The sequence below is a fragment of the Balearica regulorum genome, chromosome 1 (assembly GCF_011004875.1).
Source record: "Balearica regulorum gibbericeps isolate bBalReg1 chromosome 1, bBalReg1.pri, whole genome shotgun sequence".
NCBI lineage: Eukaryota > Metazoa > Chordata > Aves > Gruiformes > Gruidae > Balearica > Balearica regulorum.
This window is the reverse complement of record NC_046184.1, coordinates 76,757,976-76,776,692: the sequence shown is the minus strand read 5'-3', so window position 1 is coordinate 76,776,692 and position 18,717 is coordinate 76,757,976. Positions and strand designations below refer to the sequence as shown.

The following is an 18,717-nucleotide window of genomic DNA, read 5'->3' as shown; positions in this document are numbered from 1 at the left end:
CATTTTCAATTTAGCAACAGATGAACTTCTTGTTTAAAAAAGCACATAATGATACTTCATATGCTATGGTTCTACCTGAAGCGAACAACATCCAAGCAATCCTAAATTCCAAATTCATATTTTCCTGCAGTCCCAAATTCACCCCACAGTACAACGGTAGAAACTGATTGCAATATAAATTTCTACACCAAAAAGGTACCTGGATGCTCATTCAGTTAGCTAGGAATTCTGAGATAACTTTAAAAAAAAATCATAGATTTATCCAATGTAAATTATGTAATTAGAAATACTTGACACACACAGGTGCAGCTTCTGTTTTAATATTGGTTCCAATTCATTCTAATTTCTTACTGGGGAAGAAAATCCTCATATTAATTCATATTAAACAATGCTAATTTATTAAATAAAATTAATTTATGAACAACAAATCCAAAGGAAGTGTTCTGATGTTAAACAGCTTCCCAACAAGTGGTAAATTACTTTTCCCCTTAAAATCTGGCCAGGGAAAAGAGAAAGAACTCACATAACGGTGTTACATTGAGTTCCTGTGATGGTGGCTCTATTTACAGTTCTTCACGTAGAGCACAATGTAAAGCCACCATCTACTTCTTGATGCGGTAACGCATCTACTGTGTAAAAACCCAGGGGAAAATGCACACATACAAGCTACCATGAAGTAAGGAGACTGATTCTCACCAGGTGTAAATGGCTCAAAAGCCGGTGGAGCTCTGCCAATTTACTCCAGCTGAGAATCAGCTCCATGTAGATCCGCTCCAAACTAGTTAGCTATTTGTGTTTCTCTTGGAATATTGCCAAAGGGCTCATGGCAGTACCCAACTGTGTTTACATCTTTGAAACATCCTGAAATTGCTGCTGTCTGAGACTACAGCCCAGACTACAGATAGAGCTGGTAGTCCTTTTGTTCCAGAAAAAATGGGGGGAAAAAAGCACGAAAACAACAGAAAAAGCACTTTAAACTTTAATATCAGCTCCATCTCATAAAATCAAACTTTCAAGCAAATGTGAAAAATAAAGAGAAAACTGCTGTGCGGGACTGCAATTTCGCTCTTGTGGTTTATGAACTGCAGGAAAGTGAAGCCAATTCCCTGTAGTGAGATTACAGGTCTCCTCTTCTATAGGTCTTAAATTAAAAACCAGCTGAATCCAAAGTGAGCTAGTTTACTGGATCAGAAGATTCAATTATTTCGGCTAAGTAACTGAATGCGAACTGCTTCCTTTTAATAATATACAACTAATAATTACTGCCCAAGAAAGGACTTTTTTCTACCAAGCTAATTAAACTAAAGCAATATATTTTTCAACTGCTCTCAATTTTAACTAAAGCTAGAAACATTTGCGATAAAACAAGCAAATGCAAATCCCCACTCACATACATAAAGTCGCACGATGTGTTCAGAGATTACAAGAAACAGGACTTGCTCAAAAATGTTACGGGAAATCCACGTAACTGCTGGTCTATATTCAGCATACAGGCACACATAGGCGGTGTAACGTCCTGCACCCTTGTACAGGCACAGCGGAGGACCACAACTGCAAAGTGGATGGATACAAAGCATCTTTGGCTTCGGTGGCTGATTAAGCTCACTCTGCAAGAGGTCACTGTCAAATGTGTTAGAGAATTGATCCATATCCCTAATAGGCAAACAAGTACAAGGAAGCAGCATGCAAAGGTGTTTGACTTACTGGTTTTCCTCTATTGTGATTATTCTAGGATTGAACTGTTCCAGACTCCTCAGCCCTGGGCAATGTTGGGAAGAAATTTTATTTGAGAGAAAACATTTTCTGGAACATTCGTTAACAAGAAAAGAAAAAAAAAAGGGATATTCTAAACTGCTGTGACTTTTAAAAAAATCTTGGGGGATAACTAGAATTTATCACATTGGTCTGACTTTAATGATATTTATAGGCCACAACAGACGTAGTTCAGTTTACATTTTCATTCGCTCACATATCTATTGCAGAGTTTAATTGGTTAATAACAACTATGCTCCTTTAACATGCTATAGAAAATTCACTTGGTGTCTGAGAAACTTTCATTTTGTTCCATACACTTTTTTCTTCCAGCAACGTTAATGATTCTTGCTAGTTCATTTCAGCCACTTAATTTGTACTGCAGTGTTCATTAAAAAGACCTCTCCTGAATTCAGTATGATTGCTCACATGAGCAATAGCACCTGTATACCTATTGTCTACTGAATGAGACTCACACTTCCCGTATTTCCAAGTCATGTAAAAAAAAAAATGCTTTCCAAGATGTGTTTATCACATGAAATGCATCAATTTCAGTAAAGTGCCATTACTAAAAAAAAAAAAAAAAAAAAAAAAAAAGAGAAAAATGATCCAGTGATCTGTTTCTGATGTTGCAACAGACAGAATACACTCTTAAGTCTCACTTTCTGCCACGGGAAAACCTTTCACACTTCAGGAGTTCAAAACCTTACATTTCTCCCTACCACCTTCCCTGAACAGCTGAATTTAATAGATCAAAATCATTTTGCAGGAAAAACCATTCTTATGATCTTCCATATGGTGCAAACTAAACTACAGTGTATTGTGGGTTTAAGTGTTTTTAGAAGCAGCACTTTCCAAAATGGAAAATAGTTTCTGATAAGTATGGAAGAGAAAATAAAAATATCACTCCAGCATTCTGTTAAAATACAATTAAATCTGTATCTATGTGTCTCAGACTGTTAATTAATATATTTTAACAGGATGATGAATTTTGCTTTCTTCCTCCTAAACATGTTGCTACTTCTTACACATCTGTCACATCTTACCTACCTTTTACTGAATGCCTGAAATAAAACACCTTCAGCATTCTAACCATTGTAATGCAGCCACATCAGGCAGGCTTATACCTTCTCCCCAAAATTTCTGGAACTTGAGATGCCTCAATTCCAAATAACGAGTAGAGGCTATTATTCCCACCGATGATTTTCATTTTCTTCAAGAACCATGCCGGTCTACCAAAATTACTCACTTATATTGCGTGCTTCAAAGTCACTAATTAAAAAAGCTCCAAATGGTTCCCAACTTTAAAAGTCAGGGAACATCTACCATTTTTAAAAGATATTTCTCAGCAACCAAACTGCAGCACTCTGTAGTAAGTCCACATCCAGCATTTCCACATCCATCCCTACACAACTAGCACTGACAGAGCTAGACATGAAAACAAGCCACTTGCTCAAAAATCTACTGGAGGTTTGCAAGAATTTGAGAGTGGTATTTTATTGCGTTAGAAAACAGTACAGAAGCAATTGCACTTTAGTTATTTCTATTTTTATCTTTTGACCAAGTGAGGGTGCAGAAAGAAGAAAACATAGGAGGATCAGCTATTTTACTTAGAAAAACTCCTAGTATGGTTTTTTCAATAACACAAATTTTTGAGTCCTCATGTATTTAAGTCACATGCAAGGTAAAGAATAGGTTTTTTTAAGATTTGAAAGGGGAGATAAGAACTAAGAATGAGTGGTCACTTTGAGTCAGAAGTTATTATTTACTGTGAATTTTAGAGGGAATAAAATCTGCAATATAACATCTTGCACTGCTGCTGCTGCTCTATCCGGAAGCCGCATTCCCAACTTGGGAGGTTTGTTATGTTAAATGAAGTCAATATTTTATTTTAATACAGTTTCATTTTAATTGATGTTCACCTCAATGACTGTAAAGATTTGTACAAGGTCTGGGAAAGTAAACATTAGATGATTCATCACTGGCAAAATGAAAGCGTGTCCCTCTCATGAAATGAATCTATAAATCTTTACTACATTATTTTACTGATGGAAACTGAGTTCAGTGAGGAATGAAAGAGACTATTATAGCTGTTCTTGAAAAGATGGAGGAGGAAGGCACTGAAACGGAGATCTAGGGTATGGGTGGCCTGGATTCTGTGTGGAACAAAAATAAGTCTGCCTCATTTTGCCCTTTGCATGCTCTTTTAAACAACCCCAATTACACGCGGAAGTTACCATTCTTTCTGTCCAAAGTGCACACATGCACGTGCGTGTGCACACACACACACAAAGGAGAACATTTGAGAAGGAGTGTAACAAAGTCACCTACTTTGTGATAAAAAACCAAATGAGACAAGAAAATAACAAATCAGATGAGGGTTACACACTTATAGCTAAGCACTACTGATCACACTGGACTATACAGCTTGAGTAAAGACAACTCAGCTGGATACTGGAATAGTACGGATAGCTGCAGTGCACCAAGAAAAGGGCCAACAGGTTGGAACAAATTTCCAGTCTTTACACCAAAGTGGGATGATGATTTGGAGAATAAGCCCCCTGTCAAGGCTGCTTTGGGCTCAGCTGGTGGCTGATACTCAGTAATGCAACCTACAGGTTGATGTCTTCTACACTCTTCTCTGACACAGCCAGAGCTCACTGAATGGCCCTGACAATACTTGAACAGAAAAAAAAACCACTCCCCACATACACACCCCCAACTTTCTTCACTCAGTTCCCATTATCTGAACAACAATGTTGTACAAGAGCTGTTGGCCCCTGCGCAAACACGTGGGGTTCACATCTAATCAACATGCCGTTGGAGAGAAGCTACAAAAACCCAGGAGTCCAGCCCAGGCATCTGTCACTTCAGGACAAATGGTCACAAATGTCTTTCTAGGCTGATATTAATCTTTGCTCTCCCATTTTCCCTGACTGGGAGATGAAAGTTTCTGAAGTTCCAGATGGCCTATAACAAAAGAATGAAGGAGGAAATGAGAATACATAGACAGTAGAAAAAACTGTAATTCTGCAAAAAGAAAAATGAAGTTCTGTATCACAGGAATAGATCCTCCAGATAATCAAAGCCAAGCAAAAATCCACTCTCTGGATAATGAGTCTGGAGGCAATCTCATCCTAAAGGGCTTCTTTAAGCTATGCAGACCAATATGTCATTTAGAATAATGAAAATGTCAAATGTTTGGCAAAAGGGCTTTGATTGTCCCTTCCTCTCCCACATTGTGGAAAATGAAAAAAAGCACTGAAAGAGATAAAATGCTCTCCTGCCACCTTGTATGCCTGTTTGAAAGCAGGAGGACTAAAGTTTTTCCTGTAGTTGTGTACAGCTGCTTGGAAGCATTATGGAAATTCAGTGGCTAGGAAGACGTTTTCTCTGCCACTTGAACTTCTCTCGCTATGTCAAGTAAAACGCGTGCTCTTACCCTGCCATTAATGCGCAATAATCCACCTTTTAACAGAAAATGCCACTGGAATTCCTGCCATTTTCCACGAGATCAGAGCATACACACAGAATACCTGCTCTTCTGCAGATGCGCACCTTCTCTATAAATTTGAAGCAGGGCTGCAATACTAGACATTGAGGGAACAACCAGTATAACCTTTGTCAGACATAAACAACAGTATTGATCAGGGGTCAATTCTTAAGTCTTTGGGTCTTATCATTAGATACTGCATGCAACAGGAGAACAGAGCCAAGTTACTTACTCACTGAGCTGTAAAAAGCTCAATGGGAAAAACAGGTAGCAGGGCAGAGTCCATAATTGGAACCTTGTGCAACAGAGAAGCAGATGTAGCAACACTCAGGGTCACACATGCAAGTGTGAACCTCAGAGACATGTTCTCATGCTGATACAAAAATGTATGTGCACCTTTATAGGCATTTATTTTTACATGGCAATTCTGAATAATTACTATGAAAGGAATACTATGCAGCAGATCTTGTGCACTGAATGCAAGAGGGGGTTTTGTGCAAACACAGTGTGTGATTGTGCAATTAAAATCTTTAGCAGTGCAGAGGCAGAAGTGGATTCTACGGCCTATCTTCATTCCAGCTGTAGCTAACGCTAAAATTCTTACCTGCAAAATAGTAACACATTGTGGGGGTAATGAACTATAATAGAAGGCTGAAAATCTGTAACTGAAATACTCACTAATCATTTATTAATATGGTTCCATGAATAACATCATCATAGAGATAATACCCAATCTGATGACACAGAAAAGACCTTCTGCTTCAAATCCAAATTCAAATTTCCACTATTATCTTGGTTTCCTGACTTCCAAACCACCTTTTGGGACTATCTATTGCTTATAGGGAGTTTGATATCAACAGCAAAGCTCCCTATTGTAAGGACTTTGTTCACACCTGTTCCTTTCAGGTGTCAACACTGAAACCTGCCTCTAGCTCCATACTGGGACTGACAGAATCACAGGAACATTGCTCAAAAGGGACCTTTGGAGATCTTTAGTCCAACCTACCACTCCCTACCACTCACCACCACTAGATCTGGTCAGCCATAACTGTCTAGCCAAGTCTTGAAAACACCTAAGGATGGATTCTCTGCCACCTCTTGTGTTCCTGCTTGCTGTATTTATACTTCTGTATTATGCTTTTGTGTGTTACTGAAAAACAAATTAACCCCCTCTCGAAAATGGCTTCATCTTTGGGAAGGCTTAGCAGCCAAAAGTATATTAGATATACATATAAAGTATTCTATTATATAGAATTATTATATGGAATTATTTTGGTTATTCTGTCTGCCAGTTTGACTTTTCTCATAGCAGTACAGAATAAATCAGGGTGTTTAAAAGCACTTTCCAACCAGAAGCTTTCCAATTTATAATAAATGCTATTGAGGAACCAGAGTCTTTGGTTTACATTCATAGCAACTATGGCTATTCTCTACACAAGATTGCTTCCAGGTTGGTGAATATGTTCTGGCCATGTCCTGGGTTTTCCTGGGATGAAACCAGACTGCATTTTCCTGTGCCTAGCTCTTTATGAAAAAAATCATGGTGTCCAGGCTTTATATGGGAAAAAACCCCAACGGTTCCCAGCATCTGGACTACACTAGAAGGAAGCACGCTGCATTCTTATTCATGCCCTGCTCATCCAGATCTGGCTACCAACACTATATGGGGCACTGTCAAAACCATCAGTCCCCTAGGCCAAACATAGCCACACTTAAAATTCAAGATTGCTCTGGACACATTTAACACCTTGCTATTCCCAAGTTTCCCACAAGGCATCTAATGTTTTTATATTGCTCTCCCTCATCAGCTATCCTGATAATCCGTGGTCCAAGATACCAGTGTCGAAAATACTAATTCCTGAACAGCAGCTTTTGTGCTTTGCAGCTTGCATTTCAAAATGGCTGTTCCCTGCTTGATGATAATACTAGCGTAATTAACATTTAAGGCAGTTAAATTTTCGTTAGTGAGTAGAGGCTCAATCTGGCACTTGAAATCTTGCCCTTGGAGCCCAGGAGAGTTAGAGCATTGGTTTCTGAGACAAAACAGTGTCCCATTTCTTCTATGCAATTAAAAATAACCACTGAGTTTTAGATAATAATAGAGGTCAAAATACCCAAGTGCTAGTGAAAATACTTAACCACACACAAATGGTACATATTTAAAAGGCCTTAGAGACTGGCATGTTATGCAAACCAATCAAGCTCTCATGGTTTACTCTGCAACTAAAACATCTCAAGCAGAAGTACAATTTGTGTACAGGCCATATATAAAAACGCAGATGGCTACAGGTAAACACACTAAGTTAATGCTGGTTAGCATTCACTCAGATGTTACTCCACTGTTCTCAAAGTACTTTGCAACTATTGATTAACCTGTTTAATAAAGGAAGGATATCTCCAGCTTGTACTTATTTTTACAAAGGGTAAAGTACGACAGAAGACGAGGGCTGTAACCAGAAATGGAAAGGCAGGATCTGGGGCCCCAGTCTTTTAATTTCTAGATAGCTCACCTTGTCATTAAATAGAGTCATGTATGGACAACAAACATAAACTGTAATTGGGATTTCTCCAATTAAACAAATCAATTGAAAAAAGCTAGATGCGTATTTTCAAGGCTGGAAAAGAAAATTATTTCAGGATACTAAACAAGCAACTGCATGAAATTTAGCTTTCTTATTGAGTTCTGAGATCTTAAAGAACTCAAAATTTTGAAGTCTTGACTAGGTTCAGAAGCATTTTCTAAAGGACTGGCTTCATGATGCAAGGGCAAAAAATATTGACCACAGAAAGTTTACCAAAATTCTGTAGTTTTTGAGAGATTGTATCACTATGACATAGAAGAAAAGTGAGATTGATTTCCCAGAGAGGCTATGACAAACCTCTCGTTTCAGGGTGAATGAAGTATAGAAACAAAAAGAAATGCTAAAGAACAGTAGTCATGAGTAGGCACAGACTTGTACTACAGCCTTCAATCTAGCAGGCAGCTACTTTAACCCACACAAAACAGCTGTTTCTCTTCCTGAGTTTTCTGACTGGTGGGCTGGCTGATGTGACTCTGTTACTTCTGCATCTGCTGACAGACTAATGAAGAGTGACTTATTATTGCTATTATTGTTGTTGCTGTTTCCACTGGACATGACATCAATTAGCATGGAAACATCATTCAGCATTGCATCATAACAAGCAAAAAACCCAGTTTGGCTGGAAGACTTTCACCAAGACTTTCTCCCATATGGAGTAAGCAAAGATCTTCAAAAGACCTTACAACACTCATCTTCCAGGACCGTAAGGGGGTGGGAGATTGAGTTAGCAAAACTGTGAGACATGCAGTGGGGAAGTTCAGATATAACCTGAAGATGCCTAAAAGATGGAAAGCAATCTTTTTTCATGACGAATAGGTCATGCCAGATAGCTTAGACAACTTGTGTAAAATGACAGGATTAGCGCACAATGGGAATGCGGCAGATCTGATTTTACAGAAACATTATTTATGGGTTAGTGGGTGGACAAAGGTTTTCTTGACAGATTTTTACAGATCTAATCATACACAGAAAGTTCAAATGGTTTCCTTTAGCCTCCACTTAGTGCTAATTTAATTTATCTAGGCTTTAATGAGACTTTTGGTACTCTACTGCCTGGAAAATTATTACTGACACTGGAAATATGGTGCCTGGTTACGAATACTGCAATGAAGATATGAAGTTGCCAGACATATTGTAAACAGAGCATAATTACAGTATTTACAGTTGAACATCAAAATGGGAAGAGATGCCAAGTGGCATTTCTCAGAAGTTAATATTGGGACTGATACCATCTAATATCTTCCCTAATAATTTGGAAAATGAAGTAAATTGTGCGTTGATTGAATACACAGTAGACAGAAGAGGAAGATGAACTACAACACAGCAGGTGGGTAGGTTGAAAAAAAACCCAGAAAGATCTGGAGATCTAAGAGGGAGAGAGAGAAGGGTGCATTCAAGAGGGAAGCTATTTAATGTAGACAAATGTAGAATAATAAGCTCAGAGAAAATTAACACCCATCTCAAGTAACCAAATGGGAAAATGCCAATTTTCATTAAAAAAAAAATCCAAGAGATTTCACAGTTTATTCACACTGAAAATTCACATTGGGGTATATGCATCAGGTTTGACAACTTGTTTGCTACATTCCAGCCTGATGTGATTTTAAAAGGAAGAATAACAGATTCCCTTAAAAACCTGCCTTTTAAAATAATTTTTTACTATTTTAAATGTATACCGAATGTTCATAAAAGACCCAATTCACAGTCCTGTTAGCAGAAATAACATAGTAGTAATGTAACCTAAGTAAGAAACACAGAAGCAGCACATATGAGGTCCAAGGTGGAGGTCAGGAAGCCAAAGCCCATCTGTCTCTGATACTGTCGAGGAGTTCTAAGTGTTCACGCTAGGCAATGGAGCAAAATCCGTGAAATACTAGGTTGCCACTGATTTGTTGACTTTAGTCTAGAAGCTCAACCTATACCTTGAGGAAAGCTATTACTGTATAAAAGCAAGCAAGATACTGAGGGATATTAAAAAAAAAAAGCCTAAACAAATACTGAAACAAGTTTGTTGCGTTAAATGACTACTGTATAGACTAATGAACCTCAAATATTATCTGTAGGATGGAAACTGCCAAAAGAATGTACCCCTTGCAATAAAATTTACCTGTAATTATATAAACTCACTAAGTATAGAAAACATATTTTATGACACAAAAACCCCCTGCATGGACTGTGTTAGAGAACTGCTCCTGCCTGAGAGTTTAAAGAGCACACTATCTTTTTCCCATAATTGTTTGTTTAACAATACCCATAGTACGAGTACATTATTTTGTCACAGGAATGATTCATTACAAGAAAATATAAAAACTTTATCAAACTGAGTATTACTTTTCTTCCTAACACAGCAATCCAAATATAGCTGATGCATACCAAATGGCTGATGTGATAGCAATCAACAGTATTTTTTTTATGTATGCTTAAAAACCTGCTTACCAAGGGGAGCCATATATTCTGAATCCCCTCACCGTCACTTCAGAGTCTTGAAGATAGATGCAGTTTGTTAGAAGAGACTGTACATTTTCATAGCTCTCTGGCTTCAGCTTAGAAACAGAGGGGAAATAGTAAAAGTCCTGCTTGATTAAGTCAGCCATGAATTCCTGGTCAAAGGTCAATTCATGATTTCCTGCTATCACAATCTTGTATTCATAGGGCAGGCTACCTAAAACAGTGAAAAACAAACAAATTACTTGTTTTATGGAAAATCGGATAAAAGAAAACAGACAGACTCACAAACTATTTTCAATTCCTATAATATGCTCACATACTTGAAACCATCGAGCATATCCCTATTATGTGTTACTGCAATTCCTGGTGATTTCAGGTAAATGACATTACTGTCTTTTTCAGGGCACACTATGATTTAGCACGCTTAGCATTAATGTGTTGAAACTACTTTCAACTCATCAACCTTAAAAACCAGTCTGCAGACTTCGGCTCTACTATTTACTTCTAGTTAATTGCCATTTATGCTGCAAGTATCACTTACTGTGACAGTGATGATAACTCTTTGACAGAAATTAGGGTTCAAAGAAGATTGGCCATAATGCTTCATACATAATGTCAGCTCTATTCTCCCAGAGCTGTGGTCTTTATCAACATGTACTGAGGAGGTCTTACAGACTCAGCACTTGGGTCTGCTGTCCTCTTTGCCCTGACATTAAGATCAAGCCCTCAAGCAAGATGGGAATTGGGTTTAGCTATCAAAACTCCACATCCCACAGAGAAGTCTCACAGTTTGTCTCTATCCCGTGTTTTTTCCTGCTCCATTTTCTCAGTGATTTCCTTAGATCCATGGACTATAATTTAAAGTGACTCATGTTCAAGAATATTTTACAACCCGTATTTAGTGAAAAACCTTTCAACAACCTCCTGCTGAAGGCAAGAATATATATGCCCACACACGTGGGTTCTTCCTGAGAGCAGCACTGCAACAGAAAGTTTCCCCCTGACTCCGCATTTGGTTATCAACTGGATTCTGCCCTTAAGAGCAGACATCACCTGTCTCAAAAAGCTCAATAGAAACCTTCTAAGTATATCTGAGAGGAATCAAAGACAGAAACCATGTAAAGATGCATTCATCAGCTCTGCTTCTGCACTATTAATTTGCATCAGGATGAAGACAGAACAGGAGATTGGAAGCAGAAAAAATATTTTTTTGAAAACGAGACCCACCTTGCATAACAGCAATCTTGTCATTTTTTATAAAAATGTATTGTTGATAACACGACCCCAAGTCTAATCTAGAGGTAGGATGTTTAGAGAATGTAAAGCACCAGTCAATATGCAGTGGCAAAAGTTGGTGTGAGTAGGACTTAAGAATAAAATGCAACAGCAGGATTCAGAGTTACGGAAACAGAAGACAGAGAACAATGCTAGCCCAGAGGAGATGCCACATGGCTGAACTCATTATTTGCCAAATGAAAAGATCTCGGTAACTCTGAAGTATAAGTTTCAGACACTTGTAACACCTCTATTAGGAAAATGGATTGTAGAGGTTACAGTCTTTCCTGTGGACCCAACACATATGTGCATTTAGAATATTAACAGAAACTCTTTTCAGATATTTATAATTACATGTTCAATGTTGGACACTCAATTATTTACTTGAAAGACTACTTGAGATGTAAATTTTACCATTTTTGCTTCTGAAGTGCTTAGCATTTTGCAGATGAGTACTCCATGTCTACAAGTTTTCCAGGTGTGTGCACACATACACACAAGTTAAAAACGTTACTTACATGCTACGATAGGTATGGGCATCTACAGGCCTTAAAGCATTCCTGGGAAAGAATATCTGGCTCCAAGCCTTGTGTCACCAGCAGAATTTTGCATTTTTTGATCATGGATTGGTCTACACAACACCAGTCCTGCTGGTGACAGATGGGGTACACCTGTCTCAAAGGGGGAAAAGAGTTAGCAGGTTTATTGAAAGAGCTTTAAACTAGATTTGAAGGTGAAAGGGATAAAACCAGGCTCACAAGAGATAAGCCTGGGGGCAGGATGCCAATGTTTGAGGGACGGTGTGCTAGCGAGGTCCTTCGCTCTGCCATCTCAGCAGAGGTAGGGGATGGAGATCCATGCGGCAGCAGAGACACCAAGAATTAGTGATGTGTTAGAAACCACTCAAGTGCCTAAGAATGGTCACGCAGCTATTAGGGCTTCTCCCCACAAAAAGATGGCAGGATCAATAGCCCAACTGAAGTACCCCTACACCAATGCACACAACGTGGGCGGCAAACAGGAGGAGCTGGAAGCCATTGTGCAGCAGGAAAACTACGATACAGTTGCCATCATGGAAACACAGTGGGATGACTCGCACAACTGGAGTACTGCAATGGATGGCTACAAACAGTAAGTTTGCAGATGACAGACACCAAGTTGGGCAGGAGCGTTGATCTGCTTGAGGGTAGGAAGACTCTACAGAGGGATGTGACCAGGCTGGATCAATGGGCCGAGGACAATTGTATGAGGTTCAACAGGGCCAAGTGCCAGGTCTTGCATTTGGATCACAACAACCCCATGCAACACTACAGGCTTGGGGAAGAGCAGCTGGAAAACTACCCAGTGGAAAAGGACATGGGGGTGTTGGTCGACAGCAGGCTGAACATGAGCTAGCAGTGTGCCCAGGTGGCCAAGAAGGCCAACAACATCCTGGCTTGTGTCAGAAATGGTGTGGCCAGCAGGAGTAGGGAAGTGATCGTCCCCCTGTACTTGGCAATGGTGAGGCTGCACCTCGAGTACTGTGTTCAGTTTTGGGCCCCTCACTACAAGACAGACATTGAGGTGCTGGAGCGTGTCCAAAGAAGGGCAACAAAGCTGGTGAAGGGTCTAGAGCACAAGTCTTACGAGGAGCAGCTGAGGGAACTGGGGTTGTTTAGCCTGGAGAAAAGGATGCTGAGGGGAGACCTTATCGCTCTCTACAACTCCCTGAAAGGAGGATGTAGCCAGGTGGGGGTTGGTCTCTTCTCCCAAGTAACAAGCGACAGGACAAGAGGAAATAGCCTCGAGTTGTGCCAGGGGAGGTTTAGATTGGGTATGAGGAAAAATTTCTTCACCAAAAGGGTTGTCAATCATTGGAACAGGCTGCCCAGGGAAGTGGTGGAGTCACCATCCCTGGAAGTGTTTAAAAAAGGTGTAGATGTAGTGCTTAGGGACATGGTTTAGTGGTGAACTTGGCAGTGCTAGGTTAACAGTTGGACTTGATGATCTTAAAGGTCTTTTCCAACCTAAACGATTCTATGAAATAGGAAAATAAAGAAATCATGTATGCCGCAATATTGTTAACAATTCCATTTCTATTCTGTTTTGTAAATCTTTTCCAGCTCATCTGATCCATCCATCTAGCAGCCAAGAACCTGTACGAGCTAGTTATAGTTGTTGCTTCCACTAATGTATTTATGTCATGTTGCTGTCTGTGGGTGTTACTTAGGCAAATTAGCAAATTACTCTAAATGTACAGTTACATTTATTATAGTGGCGGCCAGAAGTGCTGCTGTAGTTACAGGTCTGTCAGCTTTTCAATTAACAACTGTGGTTTTGATGAGTTTGCAGCTCAGGTTTTTTTCCTTTCATTCCATACCAAGCAGCAACTTGCTAAACCTATTTCCTTCTCATTGTCTCCACAAGCCTGCTTTACCCTTTAAATCTTGATTTTTTTGTCTAACGGGTATTTTTTGCTGCTTGCACATAAATTTAACAATATTTCGTTTAAACTTTGCTTCTTATAAGACATGCTTCACTTTTACTCCAAGTGCTCTCAAAGCACAAAGTCAGTCTTAGGTATAAATCTCTGAAACCTTGCTCTTGACTGGGCACTGCTATCATGAACTATATGTATAATAATGCCAGTTGAGTGTCTGCAGATGAAGACCCTCAGCTATCAGACCACAATATTGATTACACATTTCCATCTTCCCTGCTTCCACTGAGATCCATACATATCAATGCTCACTCTAGTCCACATGCAGAAATCAACACTGAATGCTAAGCATCTCTTTGCAGTAAAGCATGGTCCTCCTACCACTGACCTCAGAGGGACCAACACCACCTTACTGCAGCAGAACCATAGTCCAACATGGTGTGTCAGCACAATTCTGAGAAATGTTGAATGTTTCAAGTGCCTTTTATAGCATTAAGATCCAGCAAACATTAGCAATATCTGATCAATATTTACCTGAAAACCACCTTAAAGCAGCAACTCCTTCCTACTTCTGACCTACAACTTCTTACTTTTCCTTTTTATATGTTATTATTTAAACTGTTCTGTATTGTCTTATTCCATTATGTGTTTCCAACACAAATACATGGTTTTCCATCCCTAGGCACAGACTACTGCACAATTTGTAGTCCTGGCTTGGTCCTTGGCTAGGACAAAGACCTCCCCAAGAGCACATAGCCTAATAGCTGTTGTATGGCTGTGTTTCTACATGTGTCCATAGCTTCAGAACAACCACTTCTCCATCTTTTTTTTTTTTTTTGTGCCACCAGCTCTTGATCAGAGATAATGCCAACACTTCCAGGTTGACCAGTTCATTCCCACACCTGCTAGTGGGTGCTTATGACAAGCTGGGTAGAAAAGACACCAGGCACATTTCCTGCCCCTTGTTAAACAAACTGAACTGGGAATGTTGAATTTCCACTCATGCAGATTTTCATGGCTTCTTATAACAATTGCATTTTGCTAAGAAATGCTTTGGTTCCTACCAAAGACAGCAGTGGCTACAACGTAGTCATTGCAGTGGGTTGCTTTTGTCTTCCCTTTATAAACTCCATGAAAACAAGCCTTAGTAAAGGCACTGGCTAACATTTTCATTTGCTAAGCAGTTTTCCTTCCCCCCGCCCTTCCTTTTCTTTTCCAAAATAGCCATATGTAAACATTAAGTTCCCTGTCTGCTCATCCATGTGGGCACCAATGGTACCACTAGAATGACCTTGAACATATCAAGGGTGACTGACAGCCCTGAGATAATAGTGAGGGGCATGCAACCCTGGTGATACCTCCTCAATCCTCCCAGTGAGGGGGCTGACTGCTCAGGTGGGAGCGGATGCATCCCACAGTCAACACAATGCTGCATGGCTGGTGCTGCAAGCAGGGCTCCGGCTTCTATGACCACAGGACCCTTTTTGAAGAACAAGGACTGCTGCACAGGGATGGCATTCCCCTGGCAAACTGGGGCAAGAGTGTCTTTGCCAATCGGTTCACTAATACAGTGGGAAGAGTTTCAAACTAGGTGTGTTGGGGAAGGGTTGCCGTGGTATGAAGAGAAGTGGAGGCATGGAGGCAGTGACGAAGCAGCTGGGGGACAAGAGGATGGCAAAGGCTCTTGCATTACCCTTATAAAAGCAGCCTCACTGGGGCTCCTCTCAGGCACAGCATGGGGTACAACCAGGAGGAAGGAGAAGTCCATGCACAGTGGAGAGCTGTGACATCTCTGAGATTATGGAGACGTAGCAGGATAGCTCACCTGATTGAAATGCTGCAATGGATGGACACAGGTCTACCACCTTAGAAAAGGATTGGAGAAGTTCCCAATGGCTGGAAAAAGGCAAATGTCCCACACATCCTCAAGAAAGGAAAGAAGGGGAATCTAAGGGACTACAGGCCATGAAGCTTCACATCAGGCCTGGGAAAATTATGGAACACATCTCCCACAAAGTAATTTTCCAAGTACATGATCAGGAAAGTGATTTGGAACAGCCATCATTGATTTAACATGGGTAAATCACACCTGATTAATGCAATTGCCTTCCATGAGGAGAGAACTGGCTCTGTGGATAAGGGAGAGCACTGGATGTTGTTTACCTTGATCTTAGGCTTTGACACAATCATCTCCCATAGCATCCTTATAGCCAAATTGGTGAGATAAGGATGGATGATAAGGTGGGTCAAGTATTGCCTGGAATATTGGGGCCAAAGGGCTAGAATCAGTGGTACAAAGTCCACGTGGCAGTCAGTCACCAGAGGTATCCCTCAGCTAGTGATGCTGGGGCCAATACTGCTTCCCATCTTTACTAACAGCCTGGATGATCTGATGGAGTGCACTCACAGCAAGTTTGCAGACAACACCAAATTAGGGGTGGGGATCTGCTGACTCACACTGGAGGGCATGTCTGCTATTCAGAGGAGCCTCCAAAGACTAGAAAAATGGGCTGACAGGAACCTCATAAACTTCATCAAAAGCAAATGCAAACCTCTGCACCTAGGACGGAGTAACTTCATTCCACAAGACTCAGCAGTGTGTCTTTGTGGCAAAGATAGTCAACCACATCCTGGCCTGTATTAGTAACAGTGAAACCAGCTGAGCAAGGGGAGCGATCTTTCTCCTCTATGTAGCGCTTGTGAGACCACATCTGGAGTGTGGTGTCCAGTTCTGGGTTCCTCAGTAAAAGAAAAATACTGACAAACTGAAGCAAGTCCAGGGAAATGTGGCATACGGGGAGAGGCTGAGATGGGAGTCTGCTCAGCCTAGAGAAGATGAAGGGAAGACTTTACTGCTGTCTGCAACTACCTGATCTCAGGATAAAGAGATGGCAGAGCTAGGTTCTTCTCAGAGGTGCACAAAGATACAAGAGGCAACAGACACAAGTGGGAACATGGTATAAGGAAAGAATTTTACCATGAGGATGGTCAGAAAGTGGAATAGATGCCCAGAGCAACTGTGAAATCTCCATTCTTGGAGACATTCAAAATTCAACTAGGCAAGGTTCTGAGCAGCCTGCTCTAACTAGACCTGCTTTGAACTGGAGGTTGGACTCAATGACCTCCAGAGGTCCCCTGCATCCTGTGTGATTCTAAGTTTCTGTAAGTCTACACTGGAAAAACAGCAAAAATTTTAAAGAGCCTGCAATGCTGAAAGAAATTAAAAACTCATTTCGTGTTGTGATTCTAATGGAACAAATCTATGGTAGACAAGCAATTTAACAGGACTAGAGATTATGTTCCATTAACTTTGGTATAAGTTTCTCATACTATCCATTTAGCAGATGAGTAGGACTAAATACCCAATTGATAGCCAATTAACATTTAATGCTAGCATATGGCTTTGCTGGTGGGCAGGTAGCAAACTTGGTATTAATACAGAACCTCTATGTATACAAAGATATTAAAGAAAATTTATGGCTGTCACAGGAATTCTGCACACATATCCAGGACAAAATTCATTCCCCAGTAAAATTAAGGCAGCAAGCATGTAAGAAATAGATCTGCCCTTCAGGAGTGCCAAGAAACACATGCAAGAACATATGTTATGGCAGTCAAAGATGTATTTTCAAACCAAAAAAAAAAAAAAGGAGAAGTTATGAATTTGGGGGGAAACTACCTTTTTTTTCTGATCTCTTATTTTGACTAGCCAAAACGAGACAAGTTATTTTGCCCAAAGACCAGGGATCTCCCTTGTCTTGGCACCTGAGAAGCTTCTGCTAAAATATCCCTATAACCTAGAGACAAACTACAACTAGAATTGATTGGAAAAATTTTACCTAAACAGTTTTCGGTATTAAAATTATTAAATTACCACTTGGATGGAATGGGATATAGTTGGAAATTCATGTAATGATTCTGACATTACCAAGGAAACAAAATGAAGCAAAATATCAGTTTAAAATATTTTGGGGTGAATAAAAATTTCATTTCTAAGCAAAATTTCACACTTTTTTCTAAAACAAGCTTTTTTTTCCCTCCCGTAATGTCTAACTTGCAAGAAATTAAAATTATTTTCCTCCATAATGAACCTCTGGCCACTTCATCGTATTTGGATTTGGAATCAACAGAAATGTTTACACATCAAAATTCTGTAAGAAACACGCTGGTTCCAATTCTGTCCTGGGCTTCAGGGCTTTCTCTTTCAGGCTGCATCCAACTTTTGCCTTCTGCTAATTTGGAATGGAGCTCCAAGCCACCATCCACTCCTTCAGCCTCTGTCTTAACATGGGATGAGATTTTCCCCTTCCTTTTCCTCCTTCTCTGCTACAGAGTTCTTCATCTTTCCAGCTCATTTTTTCCTTCTCCTTTCCTTTTCGTAATTTCCCCTTGCGTGCAGAAACATGCCTGAGACACATTACCTTGCACTTAATTTAGCGGTTTTAGCAAAGGGTATCTTTTTCTCACAGAAGCAAAACTTATAGAAGTATGATGCTTTATACTTCTGTATGCTTGTGTCTCAACATCCCCTGAAAATGTCCAACAGATTCAAAAGTCACTTACTATATTCAGAAGAGGAGTAAAGGCCTCAAAGATAATTATCTTCCCTTGAGTTTCCTGAAAGTGTCTAAGATGACTAAAGCCCAGTCTGAAGGAGAGGCTTCAAAGGAATGAGACACCTTAGGTGACTCATCTTTTAAGACACCTAAGCACCCACAGAAGGTCTACAAGACAAAATCCAAGAAGTC

General features: G+C 40.0%; 1 protein-coding gene across 1 annotated transcript in view; it reads right to left on the bottom strand.

Annotated features, from left to right (window-relative positions):
• MPPED1 (metallophosphoesterase domain containing 1) overlaps positions 1–18,717 on the bottom strand; it is a 49,739-nt gene that overhangs the window by 16,614 nt on the left and 14,408 nt on the right. The window contains 1 exon segment of the mRNA XM_075759871.1: positions 10,264–10,489. Coding sequence (XP_075615986.1) covers positions 10,264–10,489 — 226 coding nt within the window.